General features: G+C 42.1%; 1 protein-coding gene across 1 annotated transcript; it reads left to right on the forward strand.

Moving 5' to 3' along the window:
- Positions 1–3,515: 3,515 nt before the first annotated feature.
- rab2a (RAB2A, member RAS oncogene family) lies at positions 3,516–25,998 on the forward strand. Its single transcript, XM_084008630.1, has 8 exons — positions 3,516–3,718; positions 10,929–11,000; positions 11,699–11,766; positions 15,255–15,337; positions 16,479–16,571; positions 17,090–17,201; positions 20,791–20,859; positions 23,716–25,998. Exons 1-8 carry the CDS (start codon positions 3,673–3,675, stop codon positions 23,809–23,811), a joined length of 639 nt encoding a protein of 212 aa, XP_083864756.1. The 5' UTR covers positions 3,516–3,672; the 3' UTR covers positions 23,812–25,998.
- The last annotated feature ends 816 nt before the right edge of the window (positions 25,999–26,814 follow it).

A 26,814-nucleotide genomic window follows, 5' to 3' on the forward strand; every position in this document is an offset into this window, starting at 1 on the left:
TGCTCCTCCTCCTCCTCTCTCCCTCTCTCTCTCTCCCTCTGCGGACTGCAGGTGTTCCTTCTTTCCTTGTAGCATCGGCTTTCATTCTTTCTATTATATCATCAGAGACTCTCGGTTTGACTTCTGTTATTTTCTGTTATCATTTCTGCTGTTTTGGGTTTGTGTGTGTGTGTGTGTGTGTGCATGTGTGTGTGTGTGTGTGTGTGTGTGTGTGTGTGTGTGTGTGTGTGTGTGTGTGTGTGTGTGTGTTGGCATGCTGGTAGGAAGGTCATGCTGGTGTTTCTGTTGGAGACCGTGCACAGACCCCACCCTCGGGTGAAGGAAGCAGGCAGGGTGGAGCGAGAGTGAAAGGCCAAACTGTTCTCCAACCTTGATGACTTCAAGATGGACAGAAAAACTGGATACTGAAAATATAAACCACACCCATGTTCATTTTTTCTTTTGGCGCCGGTTGTCAGTGAGCTAAGTAGTCGGGATTGTCTCTGTCTGTCTGTCTGTCTGTCTGTCTGTCTGTCTGTCTGTTACTCTTTAAAGTTACAGACAGCTGGACAAGATTTGTTTTTTGGGTAATGACTTTCTAGAGGGATTAATAGTTTGTGTTCCCTTTTTGTTCTTCCTACCTTCAGATCTTTATTTCTTCATCCCCCCGGGCTGCCAGTGTTAATTGCCCCACATTCCTTATTGGGAACCTGTCCTGGGAGTCTAAATGCAGCCAAACTCCCCAGATTCCTCATTGTGGACCTGGAAACTGAACCTGGACTGGAGATCACACCATCATAGCGTCTCCTCATGTGATCAAATAACGCTTGACAACATCAACTTGCATGTTACCCAACGCTCATAATTGCATATTTGTTTATTACATAAATACCAAAGAAAATAACAAATTAGTAATTTAATTTAATACTATTTGTAAAGTTCATTTATAGTTTTTATCGTTCGTGTAGAATAAGCATATCATTTTGTTATCACTACTGAATGTTTTACCAAAGAAAACCAAAAGAAAACCATGACAGAAATAGTTTTGCCTTTTCAAGGGGACATAATGCATATATCGATATTTACACCCCTGGGTCATAGAGACAGGTGGGCCTCTGCTGCCTAATGTGTGCAAGTGCCACCTATTTAAAAGATGAATGAATTAATAAAATGTACAAATAAAGGAAAGAAAAAGCTCAGAGGAGAAAAAGTCAAATAATTCAAAGGTGAACTGATTAGATTAGCTAACTTGTGTTACTATAAAAGTCCACAAACGCCCTGTCACTCGCGATGGGAGGAAAAAGTCCATTCTGTGTCACGTTGTATTTTCAAATTCAGCTGAAGCTACAATGAGACTGAGTTATCGAGGTGGTTGTCATAATAAACCCAAAGTGATAGGGCTAACAATGATAAAATCAAACATGTATCTAAGTCAGGGCAACTCTTTGGGTTTACTGGTGTGATGAGCCATTCTTTTTTAAATCACCCATTTCACAAGCTCATCACCGGTAGAGGAACCTCCAGGGGCTTTGTCTCTGCTTTTTATAAGTCCTCGACTTTGGAGAAACGATGTCCCAGAAATGAGACCTGATTTAGATTTAAGTTCCGCCGGGGTTAATATTCCGCTGGCTGCCTCTCATAATCACAGTCGTATAAAAGGCACCTGAACTACATCATGGACTTGTATTTACTCCCAGAAGGCCGTTCTGCAGGCTGATTACCCCCCGCCTGTCTTCTCTGGAGGCTCTTGGTACATTTGATATTAAGATGGAACTCATGCTTACGACATGTGTACACAACATGGATGCTATTGAACACATCTAGCAGCCACCGAAGCTAACGATTGAGCAAGCAAGCGGCTAACATAATGCAGGAAATGCAAAGTCGTGATGAAGTTGAGGCCGCTGGGAATATCAATATATTCCTCACACATTACACGGGGAAGAAAAACTCTATATGACTAAAATCACACTATATTATATATTATTGCTATATTACCATCTGTAGAAAAGGGGTTTCTTAGTCATATTATCCCAGCAAACCCTTCACATGCTTAACTCTGAAATGTACTCTGTTGTAGTACTGTAAGTAGAAATCCCTATGAAGGACATCTGACTGTTTTTATACAAGGCTAACTGAATCTCATGTCATATTAATAAGAAAAATGATCCTCAAATGCATTAAAACTAAAGTAACAAGTAGAAAAGTACCGATATTTTGTTTTGCAATGTAGGGAGGAAAAGTAAAAAGTTGTCAACAAAAATAAATACTCAAGTAAAGTACAGACAGCAGAAAATACTTAAGTACAGTAACAGTAAAATACTTAAGTACAGTAAAGTATTTGTACTTTGTTACTTTCCTCCTCTGCAACATTTTTATCTTATAGTGTTATAAGATGACAGTTAAATCTATCCAGGGAGTACAGATGGAAACTGTAACTCTCTGTTTATTACTATGTTCCTAAGTCACTAAATAGATACAATACTTTGCTTCCCCCTGCAGGAACTTCTGTACCACTACATTACTGCTTTTTGACATTTAAAAATGTTGCCATTTTACTGTTGCATAGTTTTTGTTGCTGTTACTCTGAGCTACCAATGTTGCAATAACTTAAGCTGCATACTTGTTGCCATCAAGTTTTTAATTAAAATATTAATATCATGTTAATAATACTCACATTAATAATACTGTATAAATAATCCAATGCCTCTTAAATTATTTGTGTCCTTACGCTCATTTCTTCATAATTTCTACAGATATAGTGATAACATTGTGAACATGATTCTTTAGATAAAAGCGTCATGAAAATCATAATTTTCAACAACCTTTGCTTCTAAATGTTAATAATTATAACGACGTATTTTACAGAGTAATATTACCACGTAAAGTATCTGGATACAACAACAATTTTTAAAAAGCATTATAATTTTTGTATTAAATTGTTTTATTTATTTATATTATATAAATATATATTGCACCCTATATAATACAAACGAAATCTCAAGGTGCTTGACATACAGGATAAAAAAATCTGAAGTACGACGTTAAAACTAAACAATTTACACAAACGAACCAGTCAATTGAAAAGATTGAAATAAGAAAAATGACAAAAAATGTAATATTTCAAGGCCTTTAAAACATAATAAAAGTAGAGGCAGGATTAGAGACATGATTTAATTATTTAAAAGGAAAACTAGAGGTGGGAAGTAAAGAAGTAGAAATACTTAATTACTTTACTGAAGTAGAATGTTCCGGTATCGGTTACTTTACTTGAGTATTTATTTTCCTGACAATTTGTACTTTTTTATCCTGTACTTTTTACTAGAGTAAAGAAGTTGAATCTGTAACTCTAATTTTATTTTTTATTGTTATATTTCATACATGTATGTGTACTTCTTCTTGAGTAGAGAACGTCTGTACTTTTGACTCATCAGCTCAGTAAAAAGCGAACTAACCGAACCAGCCCGAAGTAATCGTACAATTTCCGAGGAGTCCGTGAAGACATCATACTGTAGCGTGGCGAGGGCGTACCGTGTGACGTAGAGCCGAGGCTCTGGCTGTTTATTGTTCCTTCCCCAACACCGACAGAGAAAAGCAGGCTAACAAGCCGTCAGCTAGCTCTTCCTACACGGTTTACGGTTGGTTTAACGAAGGTGTAACGGTCCAGACAGCTGACTGCACAAACCAGGGGCCATGGCGTACGCGTACCTCTTCAAATACATCATCATCGGAGACACGGGTAAGCCGCGGCGGGGGCCAGCTAGTCTGCCAGTTAGCATTCCGCTAGCTGCTAGCCACTGTATTTCCGCAGTGTTGGACGGTCCAATGACGTGGTAAAAGCGGAGTCGCGAGGGGTGGGATGACAGCTCCGATTCTACAACATTAGCACAATTATGTGGTGTTTTAAACACGCTGACAGTCACAGAGAATGAGATAAACTCACCCCGAACACATTATTTCCCCGGACTACTTTCGTGTGGCGGTTGTTGACACGGTCGGGCCTTTTGTCCGTTTGCGTCTCGAGGGGGGTGGGGGTGTTAGCCGCAGCCTGCTAGCCCTGCTAACTGCCTAGCTAGCATTAGCGATGACACTAAATATTAAGCAGCTGTCAGCGGCAGCGTACAGCGTCCCTTCGGATCTGTCTACGTGGACAAAATAATCACAATAATCGTCTCTTTGTCGTGGCTGCGTCATCAGATCGCAGATTTTCCACATTAGCTTAGCTTCTTGTCACAGAAGGCCAAAACACGTCAAGCTAAAGCCTCTAATATTCCCTAAAATGGCGTAGAGCACTTGTTATTTCTGACCAAATGTGAACGTTAATTGGGCGTCCCGGTGAGCGGCCTGCTAGCCTAATTCAGTATGGCAGCAGGTGCGTTTGTATAACTGCTGTATTATACTGGTTAAAACCAACCAGACATGGCCAACAGCAGTCATGTCAGGTAGAGAGCGATGAAACGAAGCCAAACATACAGTCAAGTGTTTCCAGTCTAGAAGATAACAATTAAGTCATTATGACATTTTTTTTCATGCACTTGTTCACATTATTACCGTAGTATGGAAGTTTAAACCAAGTTAATAATTAAAGCTGAAGTTACTGAAACGTGTTAGGCAAATATTTAAATGCACAACATGTGTAGATTTATTTCACATGATGACTGTGGTGGGGTGGAAGTAAACTGGTGTTATATTATTGTGAAACATGTTTTGCTGCTGCTGCTGTTGTTGTTTATGTTCTCTGGTAGGGAATGCAGAAGAGAGATGCAGCCAAGGTCCGAGTTAGATTACGTTGCATCTCCACTCCAGAAATACCCTGCACGGCACTGTTTACCTTTCTAATTTGGTTGAGGGTGGTCCAGGCTGGTCACAGGCATTAACTACCCTAAAACATTGTTTGATAAAGTAACCCAAGGGGGAAATAAATATATGAATGTTTTTATATTTCAGAGCCACTGTTATGTACAGTAACTTTTTTCAGACAGTTTCTACTGCAGAGTCGAGGTGTTGGATTGCATTCGATGGTACAGGTGTGTCCCATTATAACTGCTCCTAAATGTCATTGTGGGATGCCAAATCCTAAACACTTCTCTCATCTACCAAAGCCTTTTTTACGTAAGACAGTACCACATGAAAGTCCTTTTAAACGGTGCCGACATCATTTTTTCACATCCTGTTATAATTTTTTGATTGGAAAGAATGCAAGAATAAAAGGAAGCAAATATTTCAGGGATGAAAACAGCTACGGGTAACTGATACAACTACATACAACATTGTTTTAATGCGGTTTAACTAATCCCTGGCTATTTTGGCCATGTGTTTCATGAGTAATGGAAAGTGCATGTCTCTACAAATTAAAATAAGTCTCTTAAACATCAAACTAATTCTTTAATTTGATGAGAGTTAAGTGAGTTGGTTGTTCCAAATACCTCCTGACACAAACCACATTTGGATTGATTTGGATTTGGATACTTGAGGTAACATATAATAATAATAATAATAATAATAATAATAATAATAATAATAATAATAATAATCTGTTTTTAGTTTATACTATAACATATTTATATCTTGTAAAACAGACTAAAGGGGTATTTTAAAGATGTAACCAACAGACTTTTGATCATTCATTTTATAAGTGACTACAATGTTAGTGGATAAGATACATTAGAAAAGATGCATTTTGATCACCAGTGATAATGGTACTTTAAGTTTACTCATGATGGAGAGAAGTGGTTTTATTTCCAATTGAAAGCTCCTTGTTTTTTTTATCTTGCCATAGTTGTGTAGCCTCTACATGAAATTATAACCTGTCCGGTCCTTTTCTGGCCCTCCTTCAGATTCATGGAAGTCACTGGTTGTTACCGAGTGCAGCTAGGTGTTATCTGTTTTTCATTATCTCATGTGTGAGTTTGTACCTGAGTAACAGCCATGATGAGTCCTGATGCACCAAAACAAATCATAGTATATCCCCCATATACAAGTCCATAAAAGCCTCTGGGCTCCACCCTCGTCGAGCTGTATTCATTGTTGTTTATAAATGGTTGGTTTTCCCTCCATTGCCCCCCCTCCCAGGTCACAGGGTCACCCTTACCTGCACCATACCGACTGTTTGGTGCGACTGTTTCTGAGTTTGTGTTTGGAAATGCAGAGGAAACTACTCTTTGACTCATCCAGATGGTTCAAATCAGTGATAAGCATCACCGCTGCACTCAGAGCATGAGCAAAACCCAGCTCGTCAGTTAATGTAGATAAACGTCTTAAAGGAGCTGTATTTAACTTTCCAGGCATTGATATAGCATTAGATTAGCTGCTAGAGTGGAGCAATGCTTTCCCTCTGTGTGTGTTGTTATCCCACCAGCTCTGTGCTTTTCTGTCCGTGCATAGCCAGGCTGACCTTTTAGTGCATGTAGTGTGGCGTGTGCTCCAGCCGCTAGCTCGCTGCTGCTGCTCTGCACTGCTGTCATCCCAAAGCATCATCACAGAAGCGTAGAGCCCACCCTCCGGTTACCCCTTCAGGTAAACTAATCACAGGTCAGCTCTGTCACCTCAGTCACCCCCGTGTTTAATGTTAGCACCATTAGCTTGTTTATCGGTGAATAAATGCTACAACTAGACACAAGCTGAGTTCCTGTATGAAGTGAAGGGGGTTAGCCCCCTCGTTAGCAACAGCTCTGGCTGCTCCAGTGCACTTAAGGCGGACCAGCGCTATTCTGCTATAACTGACAAGCTGCTCCTCTTGGGTCTCTTAGCTTTTTATCTTGAATATTTCTTTTAACTGTGTAACTGATAGCACTGTTAAACAGTTAGTGATTAATATCCCTACTGTAAATTCTGCTCTTTTTTTCCCCAGGAGATCATAATCATATCACATCATGTTGTCAATGCCATGATCAGTGGGTAACAGGAAAGAAAACTAGGGGAAACGCTGGGTAGCTACCATTATCTGATTAAAATGTAGCCATATTTTATAATTTTTATTTTATATTCTGATGGAGGAAATGCTTCATGATATATTTCTGGCTATGGGAGTTTATTCTGCCTCATATGCTGCTGCTGACTCGCTTGTAGAGGCCATGTTGATTAAAATCCAGTCGTCACAATGAATCTTGGGATACGCTGGGTCATGAAGGATCCATCAGTTGGATCCTCTGAATCTGGAAAAAGAAGGCCATATTTCTGGGCTGCATTTGAAGGGGTGTTCAAACGATCCTTTCTGAAATGTGATTTGTTAAAAAGCGGTACTGAGCGGGTCATCCTGGCTCAGTTCGAGTCCAGCTGGTGAACTTAGTTACATGTCGTCCCCTTTCTCTCTCTTTCCCCCTCTTTTCCTGTCGGCTCTCTACTGTAAACTCTCACGTAAAAAAAACAATACTTAGAGAAATCCAAACATTCATTAGTGGCACTTTGTGGTGACTTAGGGCGAGACATTCCTCTTTAATGATATGAGGAGGCAGAAGCTGGCACTTTTATAAGAAGTTAGTCGATATTGATCAAACTGCACTGGTCAATAAAAGAAGAAAAGATGTGAATTCTGTTTTAGGTTGGATCTTCTTTCTCTTAGCCGGTGGCCTCCAGCCAGCCTGTCCACAGATCTGGTTGGCAGAAAGATGGACTCGCTCAAAGAAAATTATAGTCTTTGTAAACGGTTAAACATCCAGAAATAGACTCTCCTATGGAACGCTGCCTGTAAATGGTCTGCAAATTTCCAGTCATTACTTCTCCGTAAGATGGTTGACCCCTTTTTCACCATATTGAGGTGCATCGTGGATCACCGGTAACTAGGTAGCAGGAAGCACAGATATTACTCCGAGGAAACCACAGCTCTTTGGGGTATTTTAACTTAATATGTGACAGTTGATGCAACTATGAAAAAAACGAATCCTGTAACAATATTCATTTGAATATGAATCTATTGCAGGAGAAAAGGCATGCCAACGAGAGAGAATAATGTACATATGTGCCAGCACGGCCAACCCCACAACCCTGCCGCTATATACCATCTTAAACTGTCATATGCCGTCTTAAACCACCGGTTTCCACACAGATGTTGAGCTGTTGTCCACAATGTAGAATTATCAAGGAGAAGAATGGGATGCATCCTCTGGACATTTTGACTGTGAGTTTAGGATTCAGGATCCTTTAGGATTTCGCCTGCGATACCGTTGAAAAATGTCACATTTTCATAATTCTGGCATTCACTTGGTATCGCTGTATTGGTTCTCATGACATCCCTGTTGAAGACGCTTCAATAGTCCTAACTGTAGGAGGATGGACATCCTGTCAGATTCCTCATCAGGGACTTCAGTGTTGACCTGGCTAAGCTCCAGGTGCCTGCTGTAAGTGACCTGCTGAAATCCTATGGATGTCTTATTCTGTTAATAGGTAACGCTAGATTGCCATCATTGACTTTCCGGGCTGAAAGCCTCGACTTAAAACTACATTACATTCAATAGATTTTCTTTTTTCTTTTTTTGAAAGACTCTGAAATCTCCATTGTGTTTTAAGGCTAGACTCTGTAGGCTGTTTACCTTTTGCTTGTTGAGGCTGCACTTTAAAACACAGTTCTCCACTAATTATGACCGATTGTCACCACTGACAATTTGAAGGCAGCCGGTTGTGATTGTGGGCTGCCTGTTCACCATGCTCTGTACCACAGGCGTCACAGCTTTTACTAGACAGGCAGCTGTGAAATGCTAGAATCACAGATTGTGTATAATCGTTAATATCATCATGAGTGACTTTAAAAAGCTGTCCAGCTCGCTGTCAGGGTATGTATGCAGGGAGACCTTATGATTCATGGTCATATTATTTAAGATTATTTGATTGTTTTTCACTAAAAAGGACATTCACTAAATAGATCTGTGTCTTATCTGTGACGCAGTAATAGTACTTGTTTCTTAATTAAATCTAAAGTGATACCAGGATGTTTTAGTGCCATTTTAAGAGTTTTATGCATATGTTGATGATTATCAGGAAAATATTGTGAATCGCAATTATTTTGGCAGTTTTTTTTAAATATTTGGTCTTGCTGATGGAAGCTAACTGGCGTCACGCTTCCTCTGTGGTCGACACTGAGTGGAGTATTACAAGCAGCTGTCTGTTGACCGCACACGCAGGTGTGATGGATGTGAAGATGACCTGTTTGTTACACCTCTATAAAGCTGCCCTCCTCGTGATCCCTCCATCTCTTATCGTCATCACCTAGCAACGCCGCTGCCTGGCAATGGTAACCCTTGGAAACCATGAAGGAGAAGGACCACCACGTCCCTCTCTGTCACCTCCTTGAATGTCTGTCAGCTTGTCTTTCTGGACATCTCATTAGCATGCTCCTATATCCTCCCCCATCATCTCCCATCCTCCCCCATCCTCCTCCATCTTCCTGCATCCTCCTCCCATCATCTCCCATCCTCCCCATCCTCCTCCCATCATCTCCCATCCTCCTCCCATCTGACACAAATGTTGTCTTTATTATTTACTCTGACTTATTATTCACATTATTTCAGAAATACAGTTGCACGCAGTATTTTAATAAATTATTTATTTTATTGTATTTTAATTATTATTTCTATATTAATGATCGACAGACATAATTTCCCATCATGTTCTCCAGAAGGTCGCTTTTTTTTTTTACATCAGTTCTTACACGCTCATACCGTAATGCCTAGTATAAACACGCACCACAAAACACTGGAGCTAGTTTTACTGTCTTTTTCGAAGTGTTAGGCAGAATCTTCCATCACATTTCAGAAAGCCACAATACGTATCGTCATCGTAACATCGTCATGGTCCATGTTAATGTTGGTGCCACCAACAAAGCATTGTAACACAGTGTTATTGTTTTGGTAGTCACGAGACGTATACTGAAAATGAAAATGCTTGTAGAGGTGTTCAGTGTAGACCTTCACCTGAAAACAGGTTGCTGTGTTTCTCACGTAAAGGTTTGAGTGTCAGACACTTCATTTCCCTTCATTCTGGTGACATTTAATGCATCAATTTGTAGTGGAAATGTCTTTTTATGCAAAGAAAACGTGTAACTGTTCTTGCATTAAGTTGAATCACGATGACATAATGTCCTTCCAGTCAGTGGTTTATTCTGCAATGTAAACGTCACACATCAACTGCACGAGCTGTAGCTCAGTGGGCTGTCTCTCGAACTGAGTGAGTAAAAAAAAAATGTACATTTTAATAGCATGATTTGACCTGTGGAAGTCTCATCCACTCCTTCAGTTTCTGGGGACTCCAGGAGGCAGATTCACTCAGTCAGGCTATGCTAGTTTGTTGTTTCACTATGGTGGAAGTTAACGGCTTAGGCGGCCGTTGGTACACCTGGACGGTCGGCCCAAGTAAAGCCCGTGTGTGGGGAAATACTGGGCTGCGGTGGAGCTGCTGCTGCACCAAACCTGTTGAGTGTGTTTCTGATGCTTCTACGTGTCAAGGAAGGAACAGCAAAATGTTGTTTGTTTTCTGGTGGTTTCTCAGGCATGATGTATTTGCCACACAAGTATTTCATGAAGCTCTTTAATTATCAGGCACCATAATCTAATCCTGCTCTGTGTTGTAGTTTTAGATCGAATTACTAAAAGTAATAAAAGTAATTTAAAGTTGACGTTTGGCCGAAGCTAGGTTAGTGTTTAAGCTCCATGTTGGGGTTGTTCGTGACTCCATCGTTGCCACATTGAATTTGAGTGTCAGTTTAGAATTGTATGTTTAAGACGTTAATTATTGCTGCATATCTGTAACTTCCTGCAGACAACAGGACGTCTCTGCTCTGTGTGGGAGTTCAGAGCTTGGGAAAGTTAATTTCATAATGATGCTGTCCTGTGTGGTGCTTTATTCTCAGCACATATCAGTGTGTTCATGCTTGTATGTGAGACTCTGTAATCCCGGCTCAGATTGCTGCATTAGACCCTCTTTAATGTGGTGTGTGTGTTTTGTTTTTTGTTTTTCAGGTGTGGGGAAGTCATGTCTATTACTACAGTTCACAGACAAGAGGTTTCAGCCAGTTCACGATCTCACTATCGGTAAGAGCGCCTGTCATCTGCATCTTCAGCACTGAAACAGCAGCATCACTTTTTTAAATGTTTAGAATATCATTTAGAAACTAACACACATGCCTCTCATTGGAAAGCAGTGTAAAATAAGTACAGCTAACGGGCTGAAAATGTGGAGCTGATTAAAAGTAATTAACTGTGGCTGGTTGTTCATGTTCTAGCTGTAAGTTACTGATATCATGAAGCTTTATGGCCGCACAAGATTATGTTGTTTCAGATAAGATAAGAAAAAATTAACTTGTCATAGGTCTGACATTCAGACGGATCAAATCACATTGAACTCAGAACATCACATGCCGGTTCTGAGAACTGATGCCAAAACTGAAGTTTGTTAAACTGTCATTCTCTCTGCTGGCCATCAGGGGGTGACTCCTCTAAGATTGTATAGAAGTCTATGAGAAAATGATCCTACTTCACACCTGATTTATTATCTTAGTAAACATTGTAAACATGAGTTTATGGTTTCAATCTCTAGTTTCAAGTCTTCTTCAATCCAGCATGATGTTCATTTTGTAAATGATGGTCCATTTAGAGTCAAACAGACTATAAAGCAGGGGATGCTTTAGGGCGGGGCTACCTTGTAATTGACAGCTTCACACCAGAATCCAGATGGATCCAGATCCAGCTGACTCAGTAATTCACTTTCTTCTCTTTGTGTGTGTGTTCAGGTGTGGAGTTCGGAGCGAGGATGATCACTATAGATGGCAAACAGATCAAACTGCAGATCTGGGATACGGTATATATTTTATATTTTTTTATAAGAGGCTTTTATGTAAAAACACTGAACACATCTTAAATGGATGAATATCATGGATGTCTCAGAAATTAAGCTCTTAGAGGTCTCTAACTTAGCTTGAACCTGTGGTTCTGCAACAATGAATTTCTTAAATTATAAATAATTTTGATGTTAATATGAATCTGAAAAAGTCTTCAGAAAGTCTGTTTTCATTGATGAATCTGAATTAATTTTAATCTTAGAGCTTGAAAATAAAATACTTGAGCCTAGTTCAATGACGAGAAGGCTTAAATGTTGTACTCAGTTTACCGACATCTTTCATATTGCGTTCATGCTGTTAAGGAGAGTTTCAGCTTCACACAAATCCCTCAAAATACATGAAAACTCAAAAAGATAAAGCTGTTCTGACCGTGGTGTTAGTGAACTGTAGTTTCCTGTCCATGCAGTTAACCAGCCGACCAGCAGGTGGAGGTAGAGCTCTACGGAAAAACAGTCAGTCCTGTTCTCAAAACTGTCCTCACCTGGTCGTCCTGGTGTTTTAGTCCCTGATGAGATGATGAAAGTGAAAACCAGCAGTGCTTACTGGTATCTGTTAATTTAGCCTCCAATAGCCAGCCAACAGCCAAAGTGATGCAAAATATAAGAGGGGCTTGACACGTTGAGTTTCAGGCCCCACATTTTCCATTACATCTATCTTTTGTGTTGCCCTTTTTTAATTTTATCCTCCGTTGGCTTTCAGCTGATATTGTTAGTAAATGGTTTGATCAGCAGTCTGTATGAAGGCTGACCATAAGATGCATCCATTCTGATTTACAATACTCATTTATAGGACTGGTGATGTAAACAAAATCAAATATGATGATATTATTTTACCAAACACTTTCACAAAATATTTTTGATGAATAATCATATATTGTCCAGCTCCACTCATTTACCTTTAAATTAATTAACATACAGACTGTAAATTAACCGGTCCAAAATATTCTCAAGTAAGGGTGAACCAGTGACATCCCTACTCACCAGACTTGTACAAAATAACGCCACCACCACCAAAAGGCTGTAGGATGCGGTCGCATGCCATATGAATTAGTGTGACTGCATGTGAGCTTGTAGAGCAGATGGCAGGCAGACACAGCGTTCCCTCTCTTTCACCCTTATTTATCATTTATTCACTAATAGCATTACTCACTGGTCCACCGCTCCCCCAGTGACTGGCTCTTCTCGTGGCCATTTAACTGGCGGTTTGGTTCACTGACTGGTTGAACCAGTTACCGCCGTCTTAACCAACCGGATCGGTGACTGGATGACTAGTTCTCTGACTCAGGGACAAACCAGGCTGGGTTGCCTTGGTGACAAACTGGTAGCCCGGCCCTCTGACTTGGCTAATGATTCACCCACTGATTGCATTTCTGACTGACTGTCTGGTTGTTGGGATGAGGTCAGAGCGGCGCTGCAGCTGCTGGGATAGTGGCGTTTTGTTTTCTCCTCTGGCTTCGGCCGAACACAGACAACATTGTTACTGTACATGGGGACGGAGACAGAGGGTGAATAGTCGCGGTTGGGGGCTGGTAGGAGCGCTGGGTGGGGAAAAGAGGGATGGAAAGCGTGGAGGCCTGGCATTTCATCGAAAGAATGAAAAGATGAGCGATGCAAGGAAGAGACGGTGGAGGTGAGACAATGAGGGGGGATAATGGAAGAGGGAGAGGACGAGCAAGGTGACCTAAACAGCCTGTTTATACCACAACGCTACGGGTTTAATCCGTATGACACCACAGCTGATGTGACCTTCCATGTTGTTCATAAATAGAGAAACTGAGAAGGTTTTAATCAGGAGCAGAGAGGAAGAAAGAGAGAAGTCCATTGTGTCCAATTACAGACTCTGCACTGTCCCGTCTTCTCCCCAGACAACTGAAAACCTGGAGTGGGACTACAGAATCAGGGCTAGTACAGAACCAGCCGGTATCTAGCCCAGAACCAGCAAACATCTAGTCCAGAACCAGCTGGCATCTAATCCAGAACCAGCAAACATCTAGTACAGAACCAGCCGGCATCTAGTCCACAACCAGCCGACATCTAGTCCACAACCAGCAAACATCTAGTACAGAACCAGCAAGCATCTAGTACAGAACCAGCAAACATCTAGTACAGAACCAGCTGGCATCTAATCCAGAACCAGCAAACATCTAGTCCAGAACCAGCTGGCATCTAATCCAGAACCAGCAAACATCTAGTCCAGAACCAGCTGGCATCTAATCCAGAACCAGCAAACATCTAGTACAGGATCAGCCGACATCTAGTCCAGAACCAGCCGGCATCTAGTCCAGAACCAGCAAATATATAGTACAGGATCAGCTGGCATCTAATCCAGAACTAGCAAACATCTAGTAGAGGATCAGCCGACATCAAGTCCACAACCAGCCGACATCTAGTACAGAACCAGCAAACATCTAGTACAGAACCAGTCGACATCTAGTACAGACCTGGCAAACATCTAGTCCAGAACCAGCCAGCATCTAGTACAGAACCAGCCGGTATCTAGTCCAGAACCAGCAAACATCTAGTCCAGAACCAGCCAGCATCTAGTCCAGAACCAGTCGGTATCTAGTCCAGAACCAGCAAACATCTAGTCCAGAACCAGCCAGCATCTAGTACAGAACCAGTCGGTATCTAGTCCAGAACCAGCAAACATCTAGTCCAGAACCAGCAAACATCTAGTACAGAACCAGCCGGTATCTAGTCCAGAACCAGCAAACATCTAGTCCAGAACCAGCCAGCATCTAGTACAGAACCAGCCGGTATCTAGTCCAGAACCAGCAAACATCTAGTCCAGAACCAGCAAACATCTAGTACAGAACCAGCCGGTATCTAGTCCAGAACCAGCAAACATCTAGTCCAGAACCAGCCAGCATCTAGTACAGAACCAGCCGGTATCTAGTCCAGAACCAGCAAACATCTAGTCCAGAACCAGCAAACATCTAGTACAGAACCAGTCGACATCTAGTCCAGAACCAGCCGGCAACTTTTGGTTATGAACAGTGAAGCCAAAGCTGAAGTGCCTTAAACTGTCGTTCTCTCTGCTCGCCATCAGGGGGCAACTCCTTTCTGATTGTATAGAAGTCTGAGAAAATGACTTCTCACTTGATTTATTATCTCAATCTCTAGTTTCAAGTCTTCTTCAATGCAGCATGATGTTCATTTCATAAATGATGGTCCATTTAGAGTCAAATAGACCATAAAGCAAGTCACGATGACTGCATGCTCTTCTTATATACAATCTATGTACAGAATTATCTGGGATTATCTACATAAACACGACTCTGTTGGGAGGATGACCTTTAGGACTGAAAGATGAGGCCTTTAAGCCAGTATCCGACTCCAGCAGGGCTGCTAAAAAAAACCCCCCATGGGATCAGCATTCATTTTCTGTGGTCAGTTCAATAATTCAGATTTCAATCTCTGTTTATTAATATATGTATGTGTTTCTGCAGGCTGGTCAGGAGTCGTTCCGGTCCATCACCAGGTCTTACTACAGAGGAGCAGCGGGAGCTCTGCTAGTCTATGACATCACAAGGTAACAAACCAATCATACGGACGCTGACACGCGCTGCATTCAGAAAAACTGTGAAGTTGGATTGAATGATAAAATTGTATCATGCATTATGTTGAGCAGGTGTAATGTTTACCATGTTCAACATCTATCCTCATCATGATGGTCAAGTATTTAACCACAAAAAATATGACCTGATGATGAAGATTAAACGTTATGAATCACCAACGTGATTTTATCGTAACGGACCTGAATGTTTGAACCTGATTTTATGGCGATCCATCCAATAGTAGAGGAATTAATGGTGTAAAAGTCAGAGGAACACCACCGTCTGGGGACCATGAATGTCCGAACCAAACCAGAATCCCTCAAGGACATTCTGAGATATTTCACAGGAAGTGAAATGTTGACCTGCAGATCTCACTCTGGGACCTCCGGAGGAATCTGGTTTCAGTCCGTCTTGAATGCTTCTAGGTTGCATTTACACAAAGGTCTTTGAGATTGGATAGCGGATCTGTTCCGCCCAAGATCTGATCCACCCAAGATCTGATCCACCTTAGACAAATAATTGGGTATTAGCTGCTTCTCTTTTCAAGCCGTTCCAGCAGCAGGTCCATCAATTCCACCGTAATGATCCAGTGCAAAATATATTGACAACTACTGGCCAGATTGACCTTAAATTTGTTATTGATCTTCATGGTCCCCAGAGGTTGATTCTTAATGACTGTCATGACGTTCTGACCTTTCCTCCAGAACCACAATCAGGTCAAAACCTCTTTTCCACCAGCTCTCTCGATTGGCCTGGTGGTTTTCTGTGGATATTCATGTTCCCCAGAAGTAGGATCTTAGCTCTGACCTCGTTAGGTGACATTTTTTACATTATTTCAAATATCGAGGCACACAGGTGACATTACAGTGTTCTAAAATGTATTTTATTTGCTTGCTTTCTCGCTTTGCATTCTGTTATAATACCTGTATTGTTGATTTGTTGTTTTAAAGCACATTGAGCTGCAGTTTATGTAATCAAAGGTGCTGAATAAATAAAGTTTATTATCTTATTCATATCTCAAACTGAGCTCGAGGACAGTGAACTCGCATCAGTGTGTGCTTTAAAGCTCCGTGGTGAAAAAATGATTGAAACTACCTTCTGTGCTTGTTTCGACAGACGGGACACGTTCAACCACTTGACAACCTGGTTAGAGGACGCTCGCCAACATTCCAACTCCAATATGGTCATCATGCTCATTGGCAACAAGAGGTGAGATGCGTTACAGAGATGGTTACTTCCTGTCCTCCACAAAACTGGTCCATCAACGGGGTCTCTAAGAGCGTTGTGCTGTTTGTACAGCAGTTTGTTCAAAACGTGCTTAAAACTGGAATCACTTTACATTTTATTAAGAAAATAATAGTTTTATTGTGTCACTTTTTTAGTGAACAGTGAAATAAGTGTAAATAATATGACTCACTCATGATGATATTTACAATTATCCCGGTCATTAAAATTCACCATTATCGTTGATGCGATTACAATCCTTTATCGTCCTGACAACGCTACGTGTGTGTTTTTTTAGTTGTTTTTTTTTTTAGTCATCTTGAGCTACTAGTATCAGTGATGTCATCAGTTCACATTCTGTTTTCATTCCTGAGAGAAAAGTGATCGTTCATATCACAGAATCTCAGGGACTGTTCCTGCTGCTCACCTGTTCAGGTGTCCTCCTGGACTTCTGACTACCTCCATTATGTTTGACTGACTCTTAATGTTTGTGTGTGTTTTAGTGACCTGGAGTCCAGGAGAGAGGTGAAGAAAGAGGAAGGTGAAGCCTTTGCCAGAGAACATGGCCTCATATTCATGGAGACTTCAGCCAAGACTGCCTCTAATGTAGAGGAGGTAATCTCACACACACACACACACACACACACACACACACACACACAGTACTGACATACTCTTTAATTCAGCCTTTGTTTGAAAGGATCCAGTTGTTTGATCTTATAAAAAGCAGGAAATTGCGTCTCATTGTTTTAGCATCACCTCACTAATTTACAGCTCACCTAATAATAATTAATTTATATGGCTCACTTTGACACACATTTTAAAGGTTGAAATAAATAATAAAAAAATAATAATGAACCTGAACCCATCTGATTCCCCAAATACTATAAACTCCAACTGTCTGTCTATTCTATAGATATACCATTCCACTTGGAGGTCAACTAAGGGGACCAGCCTTTTCCTCTCACATTAATATCTTCTTGTAACGAGAGCCACCACAGAATTAGAAAGAGGTTAGCACTGCCGCTGACGTCTGTAGCTGAAGTTTATCCTCCATTTTGTTTGGAGCACTACGCCGACATAACCTTTCAGTCCCAACATCATCAGAATCAAGAGTTACAGCGCGACAGTGGAGAGAAAAAAACAGCCGTAAAAGACTTTAGGCAGAAATGTGGAGCAGACCAGGAACTTGGGTTCCCTCTGTGTTTGGTGTTATAAATGCAAACATGAAACTGCTCACAACAAGGTCTGTGGGGGAAAGACACGGCGCTTTTGAGGTTTCTACAGGCGATATCTGCAGCTCACACTGGAACCATCTAGCTTGATCAATATGTATTTAACGTCTATCTTTGATTTTTGGGGGGTGAGCTGTCCCTTTTAACACATAAATACCACACAGCCGTCGTGGTGAACCGAGCCGTGATGGATGATAAATAAATAAATCCGATCAATGTAATGTGCTGGCGTCGCCGTTTAATGTACTTCATGGTATTGATGGCGTTTTAAATGCTCCCGCTGGATTGGACCAGAGCCAACCCCCCGTCGACCTGACCGCTTACCTGCGACGTCATGGGTCGCCGGCCACGCTCGAGCCCGTCCCTTCGCCGGCTCGACAGTTAGCACGCCGCTCCGCCCCTCGCCGAGCCACGCCCCTGATGCTGTTGCGTGTAATGAATGCGTGGCGTTGTCCCGGGGGAGCCCTTTCTCCATTATCCAATCACGTAAATAATCCCATCCTACACCGCACAGCATGGCAGCCAGGGGCACTGCAGAGAGAGGGAGAGCCAGAGAGTGTTTGTTTACATTGATTTTTTTTTTTCTACCCTCACTGGCCTATATCATGCTGCTCACACACACACACACACACACACACACACACACACCAGTGTTGAGTAGAGCTCTCTCTGGGGTTAAGATGAGGGGGGAGGTGTGTGTATGTGTGTGTGTGTGTGTGTGTGTGTGTGTGTGTGTGTGTGGTATGATTAATTTGTCTCATTACTGTCCTCTGAATCCTCCTGATACCACTCCTCTCCTCCCTTCCCTTCATCTCTCCTCGCTCCATCCCTCCTCATCCCTCGACGTCCATCATTTGCTCTTTACCTCCCTCCCATCCACGTCCCCCTCCCCCCTCTTCCCACTTCTCCATCCACATCCTCCTCCCCCTCCTCCAACAGCATGTCTTCCTCCCCTCTCTCCTCCACATCCTCCTGCCCCCCTTCCATTCATTCCCCCCCCTCCTCCCTCGGTTCCTTCCTCCCCTCTTCTCCATCATCTCCCTTTTCTCTCTCCAGCAGTATATCAACCAGTTATAGTTCATACATATTCATAACCTCCGCCCCGCCTCCCCTCAGCGACACCCAGCAGCCAATCAGTGCGCTGTGTTTGTCGTCAGGGTCTGTGGGTGGACACCGGGCTGATGGGATGGTCCCTCCTTTCTTCTTTCCTTACATCCTCCTTTCCTTGAATCCTTTTTCCTCAGCTGCTACAAATTTATTTTTTCTGTTTTCATTGCTATTTTTTTCACTTATCTTCTCATTTTTTGCTGAACTTTTTCCATCTCTTCAACTCTCTGTCCTCGTCTCCTCATTATTATCATTATTATTATTGTTATTATTATTAGTACTAGTTACTGTTCGTCTCATCCTTGGGGGGTCAACCTACGGCCCATTCCTTTTATTTAAATGGCTTAAAAAACGTCCTAATTTAAAAACTAGATGCCACCTAAATTAAGTGTAATTGTCTCTTTCTTAACGTCTCGGCACAGAAACCATCATTTTACCATTTTTGTTTGTTGCATCTTAATATTGGACACATATTTACATCATTATCTTTTAAGTGGGCCCTGAGGCCATGAAGAAAATATCTTAATATTAAACGTATGTCTTCCATGTCTTTCTTTGGGCCATGAACAGAAACCAGTGTTTCTGCCTGTTTGAACTTTCTATACATATTTAGACATGCATCATAATACTTTAATGGACACTCAGGTTATGCACTGTATTCGATTTTTAAAGTATTGATTTCATTTAAATTTAAGAGCTGCAGATAGCAGATAAATACTTTTTTTTAATATGTTGATGCACCGATAACTGAAAACTGTTGACTTTGCTGTGGCAAATGAGATGTTCTGGTCTAGAAACACTGATTCTCTTGCAGCTTGTAAGTGTTTGAAAACTACACATTTACTATGTTTTTATGCCGACGGCCTCTTCGGTAGTCTCTCCTTTCCTTCTCTGTGTTTTGCCTCATGTTTCATTTTCTCACGTCATCACACACGAACACACACATCTGATTTTCTAAGAAATTCAAAGAAAGCAACTGTGAAGGATGAAGGGATGAAGTGACACGTTGAAGGAGGGAAAGAGGACAGAGTGCACTAGAGAGCACCCTTGGGCTCCTCCTCGGTCTATTTTCAGGCTGGGTGTCAGATAGAAGTTCAGGACGTATTTTCAGATCTTTAATGACTCTGCTGGAGAGAGAGGCACTTCTTCTTGGCCTGACAAGGTTGTCTGCGGAGGCCGCCGGTGGTGCCGTTTCATTGTTCCGCCGCAGACTGAAGATCACACCGAGTGCACAACAAGTCTGCTCTCCAGTTTAGACCCTCGAGACACAAACACTAAGAGACTCGTCCCTGGAGACAAACGCATCGATATCACGGTCACAGACGAGGAGCTCAGGCAGCTTAATTCCACTTTATTCTAACATCCTTGATCCTCACGGTGCTGTCAGGAAGGTGTGTGTGTGTGTGTGTGTGTGTGTGTGTGTGTGTGTGTGTGTGTGTGTGTGTGTGTGTGTGTGTGTGTGTGTGTGTGTGTGTGTGTGTGTGTGTGTGTGTGTGTGTGTGTGTGTGTGTGCGTGTGCGTGTAAAGAAAACATGAGGAGATTGCGTGAGGTCTTTGTGTGCTGTGCTCAGATCTTATTCTCAGAGCAGCTGTCGACAAAAAGAAGCAAATCTGCTCTGAAGGGTTTCTGCTTCTTCTAACTGGGCCCAGTAAACGCTGTGAAAGCCCTGCCGATGGCGTTCAGCGAGGATATTTACTTATTTAAAGGCTTTACATCCCGTCTTTAAGTCCAAACAAAACTCGGGCTTCTTTTCTGAGCGTCTTGCTTCCTTGATGAGTCGTGGTGGAACTGGTTGTGTTTTGCGTCGACGTACAAATAACATGGATTGAGCCCGTCTTTGTCCCTTCTTGTCTCCATTCAGGCTTTCATCAACACAGCCAAGGAGATCTATGAGAAGATCCAGGAGGGAGTGTTTGATATCAACAACGAGGTGAGACTCTCTTCTCCTTCTCCTCTCCTCTCTTCCACCCTTTCTTCTTTTCTCCTCCTTTTTTGTGTAGTTTCCCAGCGCTGTGTGTGTGGTGAGCTCTCCCTCTTCTTCTCTGCTTCCTTTGACTCCAGCCGAGCAAAACTCACTGCCTTCCTTCCTCCTTCCTTTGCTCCGTTTCCCTCTCGCTCTCTCTCTCTCTCTCTGCATCTCGCCAGCTCATAAATTCCTCACATCCCACAAGGTCTCAGTCATTCAGTAAGAAAACAAACACTCAGCCAGCCAGTCGGTCGCTCTGTGAGCTTCCTATCCAGCCAGTCAGTAAGTTTGCTCTCCAGTCAACCAGATGGTTATCTTCTCAGCGGAGCAGTTATCCAGGCAGGAAAGCCAAGACACCGAGCCTGTCGGCAAGTGTGCACTTGCCAGCAGCTGTTCATCACACTGCGTCCACGATCAAAATTAAAAACCGCAGATAATAAAACCACGTAAAAAAATCTCCTTCCACGCAGTTTAAAAAAAACCAAAGCTGTTCTCATTAAACACATTCTCCAGCATCAAGACGTTGATCTGACAACATGAATCCCTGTATTGTGTGATCAGCTGTACTGATTTACAGCTTCTTAACTTTGCATTTGAGTGTTTTCCAAAAGCTCATTTTTCCTTGTTAACAGATTTGTCAGATTTATATCGAGTCTGGAGACATAAATAAATAATTTTATTGCATCACAGATAACATCAAATAATCCAGCATCAGATGATCATTAATCATAAAGTCTTCCTGCATAAATAAAGGATAAAATATATATTTTTTATATATATATATATATATATATATATTTGTTTCCTGTATTTTTACTTGTGATATTTACGACTATCCTGATAATGGAAATTCACCACAATCTATTATTGTGAGTGTTTTTATCCCAATCTATCGTCCCGTCCCGACCTCTGTCGGCCGTTGTGGTTGTAAGGGTAATTATGTGCTTTTGCAGCTGCACTGATATGCTTCTGTACTTGTAGTTCTCATAGCGGGTCAAGAGACCACAAACTCATTTAAAAAGGTCCTCACGTGTGATTTGTTGCCTTGACGACAGGAGAACAATCTCAACGCTGAGAGGATTTAAAGACACAATGTCATGCTAATTTGTCGCTCTTGTTTAAATATTTTAACGCATCTATTCCCGTCTTCATAATGACTTTGAATGCAATCACGCCACGTGAAAAATTATTTGGTTTTAATGTGAACACAGCAGCTTGGCATACGATTTTTACGTTGATGAATCACAACTTTATGAATGTGTAATTCAAAAATAAAATAGTAAAATACTTTATAAAATCAGTGAAAGTCAGGAAACAGTCGGGGAATCTGACCTTTGACTTATACTGGGAACCCTTTGTTATTGGCCGCATCGTAAATCCTGATGTGAGCGCCTTCGCGGTCCACATGGAACCGGTCCGGGTGCAGCCTGTAGACCTGGACCACATGTGCCAACAAATGTGTGAACGCAGAAGGCATTTAAACAGAACCGTGTGTCTGTGTGTGGAGCATATCCGGCCCCTTTTAGCCAGCCGGCGAGTCCAAACCGTGAGTCAGACGGGAACAGAGTCAGTCAGCCAGCCAGCCAGTGTTTTTGTTATTAGTAACAGTAAGACGGAGTAAAGGCAGGACGGCCAGCCAAACCACATCAGCTGACTGGCTGAGGGAGAGGGAAGCCCCACCAGAAATGTTGGCAGCCACTATGAGAAAACACTCTCACACACTCTCACACACACTCACACACACACACACACACACACACACACACACACACACACACACACACACACATGGCCTCAGCTCAATAAATGTGATTTAAAGGCATACAGAGTTTCCCAGAGGCACTCCAGCTACTGAGTAGGAGGGGGAGATATAAATATATACAGAGGCTGAGAGAGAGAGACGATGATGAAACACAGAGGGGAAAGTGAGCAGTACATTACACACAGAGAGAGAGAGAGGGAGAGCAACATGAAAGTGCAATGTCTCTCTACCACCACCTGCCTCTCTCTCTCTCTCCGTTTCTCTTCTTTTTTAAGTGCTTGTATTTTTTTCCTCCTCGTGTCCTTGAGTGCTGCCGGTGGTTCCCTGCCTTTGTGCGGCGCAGCAGCACCTGTTGCTTCCTCCGTCATGTGATCTAATAGGAGCACCTGCGGCGGCGGCGGTGCTCAGTGTTCAAGGGATGGTTCAGGGTTTTTGAAGAGCGGCTGTACAAGGGGTTTCTCCATCAGCAGTATGTTTCCTCCAGTAGACGGGAGCTGCTAAGATGCTAAAAGACTTCAGTTTAAGCGTACACTAATATGTAGAATGTTTTCACCGTTTACCATCAGACGTGGAACTGAAGCTGTTATCGTTGCTCTCCTCAAACCCACAAGACTCTACAAAAACGTTCATTTTAACTCAGGACACAGACGTAGCTGATCTACCGCCGGCCCCATCAGTTAGCTTGTTGTGTTGTTGTCATCGTCTTAGAAGTGAAGCTGAAGTGCCGTAAACTGTCATTCTCCTTGCTGGCCATCAGGGGTCGACTCTTGATTTATTTATTTTTTTAATCTCGGTAAACATTGTTAACATGAGTTTATGGTCTCAATCTTTCGTCTTCTTCAATACAGCATGATGTTCATTTAGTAAATGATGGTCCAAAGACGTCACCCTGATGACGTCGGCCTTCTTACAGTCTGTGAATAAAACCAGCTTTTCAGAGTTCACACAAAGGTTTCTTCAGAAATGTGCTTTTCTAGTTATTCTTCATCTTTTTTTGTTTCGTTGAGCCGTTTGTTCCTGATTTCTATCTAATTTCCGCTGTCTTTGTCTCCACACAGGCGAACGGCATTAAGATCGGACCCCAGCATCCCACCACCAACTCCACACTGTCCGGTAGTCAGGGAGGCCAACATGCTGGAGGAGGCTGCTGCTGAAGCTCCAGAACACACCTCCTCTTCCTCCTCCAACCCCGACCCTTCCTCCTCCTTCTCGCCCTCTCCGACTGTCCCTTGCGTTTCTACAGAACTGTCCAGACTCACTAACAGTTTGTTAACCTCTCCCTCCTCCTCTCTTTCTCTCTCTCAGCCATGTCTTTAAGCCCCTGACGATAGCTGAGCGTCCCCATAAGTCAAACTGGTTTCCTACAGTCTTAGAAGGACCCAGTCAGCTTCACCTGCAGGTTTAGGTTTTCTTTGGGTTAGATAAATGGATTTTTATCTTTTTATTTAAAAGTTAAAACATGCTAGAATATGAAGAATGAATTAATTTAACCCACTCCTCTTAATTCATGAGGATGTGATATTCCAGAGTGTATGTTCAGTGACGATAACACTCTTTAACAACCGACTGCATGGAATAAAACATGCGCCATGTTGTGTCTATACACACATTTGTACATGTTTTAACGAAAATCACGCGGCGCGATGATAGCAGGACGTGTTCCTGCACGCTGAGTCAGTTTCCATGTCGTGCCTGTATCTATAGCAACCATATAGGTATTCCAGTCTGTGCAGGAGGCGTTCCAGTCCATAAAAACTGTCCATAAATAGCAAACTTCCCTTTCCCTTCTTTCCGTCATGTTTTGTTCTCTCTCTTTGTCTTTGTGTCCCTTTTTTGTTGACTTGCATTTGTATTTAATGAACACTACAAACTGGTTGTGGCTTAAAAAGTGTTTTAAATTGTCTGGAGAGAGAATAAAAGACCAAACTGTTGAGCGTGAACATGGATCCTTTTGGGAACGACAACGTTAAAGAAATGTTGAGGGAAACTGAGAGCAGTGGCCGCCATTATGAAGTTAAGAAGTTAAAAAAAGAGGATTTTTTGTTAATGATATGTATCGGGCTCGTCTCTGTATATATATGGCTCTTTAAGTTCCTGTAGCTTTTTCTTTTGGCTTGTTTTACGGTGAAGCCCGGTGTGTTGTTGCCGTCACGTTTCTTCACCAGGGGACGAAAACACCGTACTGGACCTTCGAGCAGCTTTTAAACAATCCTCATTTAAACCCGAAGGCACCGAGCCGCCCCGTTGCGTTCAGGCCGGCGGTGCCTTTTGGTTTTTAAGTGACGAGAAAGATGACAGGTTGTTAACGGGGCCGTGAAGAGGCATTCAAAGACCCTGGTGGAGAACCGGCTCCAATAAAAACCTCACGGCGTCTCCCTTTTTCTTTTCTTTTTTTAAGTGAGCAAAGATTCCCCCGACGAATTAGCTGTCAGATATATATTGTATGCTGTTTAGAGCTTGATCCATGACTGCTGCGATGTTTTTGTTTTTTTTTGCTTCGAGATCCCCCCCCCCCCCCCCCCCCATGTAATCGGCACCATTTTACTGTTCTGATCATATTTTACAGTTACTTATTGTTCATCCTTCCTTCTCATCCACACTTCTCTCTGTGCGTTAGCTCTGTCCATTTTTAATGCCAAATTATTGTGTTTACCTGTCGAAGAAGAGATTCAAGTAAGCCCCAATAATCTGTCCTGATATCAGCTGCCTGCCTTAACCCCCCCCCTCCCCCGAGAGATTTGGACAGCTGCTAAAATCGAACCCACCTTTTTTTCTCCCTCTGCAGGTAGGCATTTTACCACTAACGAGCTAGCTAGCTGACGATGCATTAAACATGCAGAGAGTCATAGAAACGGGGCAAGTTTGAGTTTTGTGTCTGAATCGGGGCATTAGAAGTCCACACACACACACACACACACACACACACACACAGAGATGATGCATACGTATATTTCAGCTTATTTGACCGAGCTGTCTGCAGTGTGTTCCTCGTATCTTTCTTTTTTTATTTCTAGATATATTCACATTTATTAATCTTATTCTGATGCTGATTATTTTTTGTAAAGCAAAATGTAGTCTGTGTGTGCGTGTGTGTGTGTGTGCGTGTGGTTCCAGGGAGGGTAGATCAAGCCAAACCTGATGCATCTATCTGTCTATCTATGGATCGATCTAGCTATCTTATCTATGTGGCCCTCCTCCTCTCTCGCTCCTCATCTTCCTCCTCCTCTTCCTCCTCCAACGTTATTTGCTGTGTTTGTTCTTTGGAAAAAACAAAACTTAAAAAAGAGAAAAAATTAAAATGCTATCACAATAAACTATAATAAAACATTCTAAACTCTAAACATGTCATTTTGATGGTTATGTGGCGATGGGGAAAAAATACAGTCTTCAAAGATATCTCTGTCTTGTTTTTTGTTTTGCTGCCCGGCCGGGTCGACTGTTAATTGTCTGAATCAATCGATCACAGCAAGTCCACACGCTGATTTTCTGATGGATCCATTAATCGGAGCAGCGAGGAGCCGTGTGCTCTTGGATTCGTGCCATTCGACCTTCAGCGGTCGTGGAGATTGTATTCCCCGATGAAGGTCGGCCAGACCGAGAGCCCCTTAATGAATGAAACATGTTTTAACTCATATGCAGTCAGGGAGGGTCTACGCTGGATGTGCATGTGCTTTCTCACCACTGCCCAGCAGGAAGTTATTAATAATCTATTATTACCGTTTCCCTTCTCTACAACATCTACCAAAATAGTTACCACAGTTAAAGCCTTTACACTGGAGGTTTTCTCCACAGGACTTCACAATAAAAGCCCTAGATATATACACTGTAACCGTTAGTGACCAGAAGGAACCATAGACAAGTGGACATTGCATGCTGATGTCACCCGTTGGTTTGTGTACCATGGTTTTGAAGCTTTGCAACCAGTAACAGGAAGTGACTATATGTGGATTGTGGAGGAGTGGTGGGTGCAGCAGAGTAATTCAAGGTCAATTAAGTGTCATTTAAGTCATCTTAAACTCATGTTTAAAATTAGTGGTGGGAATCTTTGGGCGTCTCACGATTCGATTCCGGTTCTTGAGGTCACAATTTGATTCAGAATCAATTTTTGATTCAAAACCATACATGCTTCAGGGTCTAGTTTATTAAGGGTTTATAAA

Source organism: Eutrigla gurnardus (assembly GCF_963514095.1).
Source record: "Eutrigla gurnardus genome assembly, chromosome: 4".
In the NCBI taxonomy this organism is placed as follows: Eukaryota; Metazoa; Chordata; class Actinopteri; order Perciformes; family Triglidae; genus Eutrigla; species Eutrigla gurnardus.

Bases quoted from the DNA above. Each gene is read 5' to 3' on its own strand.
- rab2a (XM_084008630.1), top strand. From the start codon at position 3,673: ATGGCGTACGCGTACCTCTTCAAATACATCATCATCGGAGACACGG. The intron at 11,767-15,254 runs GTATATATTTTA...GTGTTTCTGCAG, and splicing joins AACTGCAGATCTGGGATACG to GCTGGTCAGGAGTCGTTCCG. The intron at 15,338-16,478 runs GTAACAAACCAA...TTGTTTCGACAG, and splicing joins CTAGTCTATGACATCACAAG to ACGGGACACGTTCAACCACT.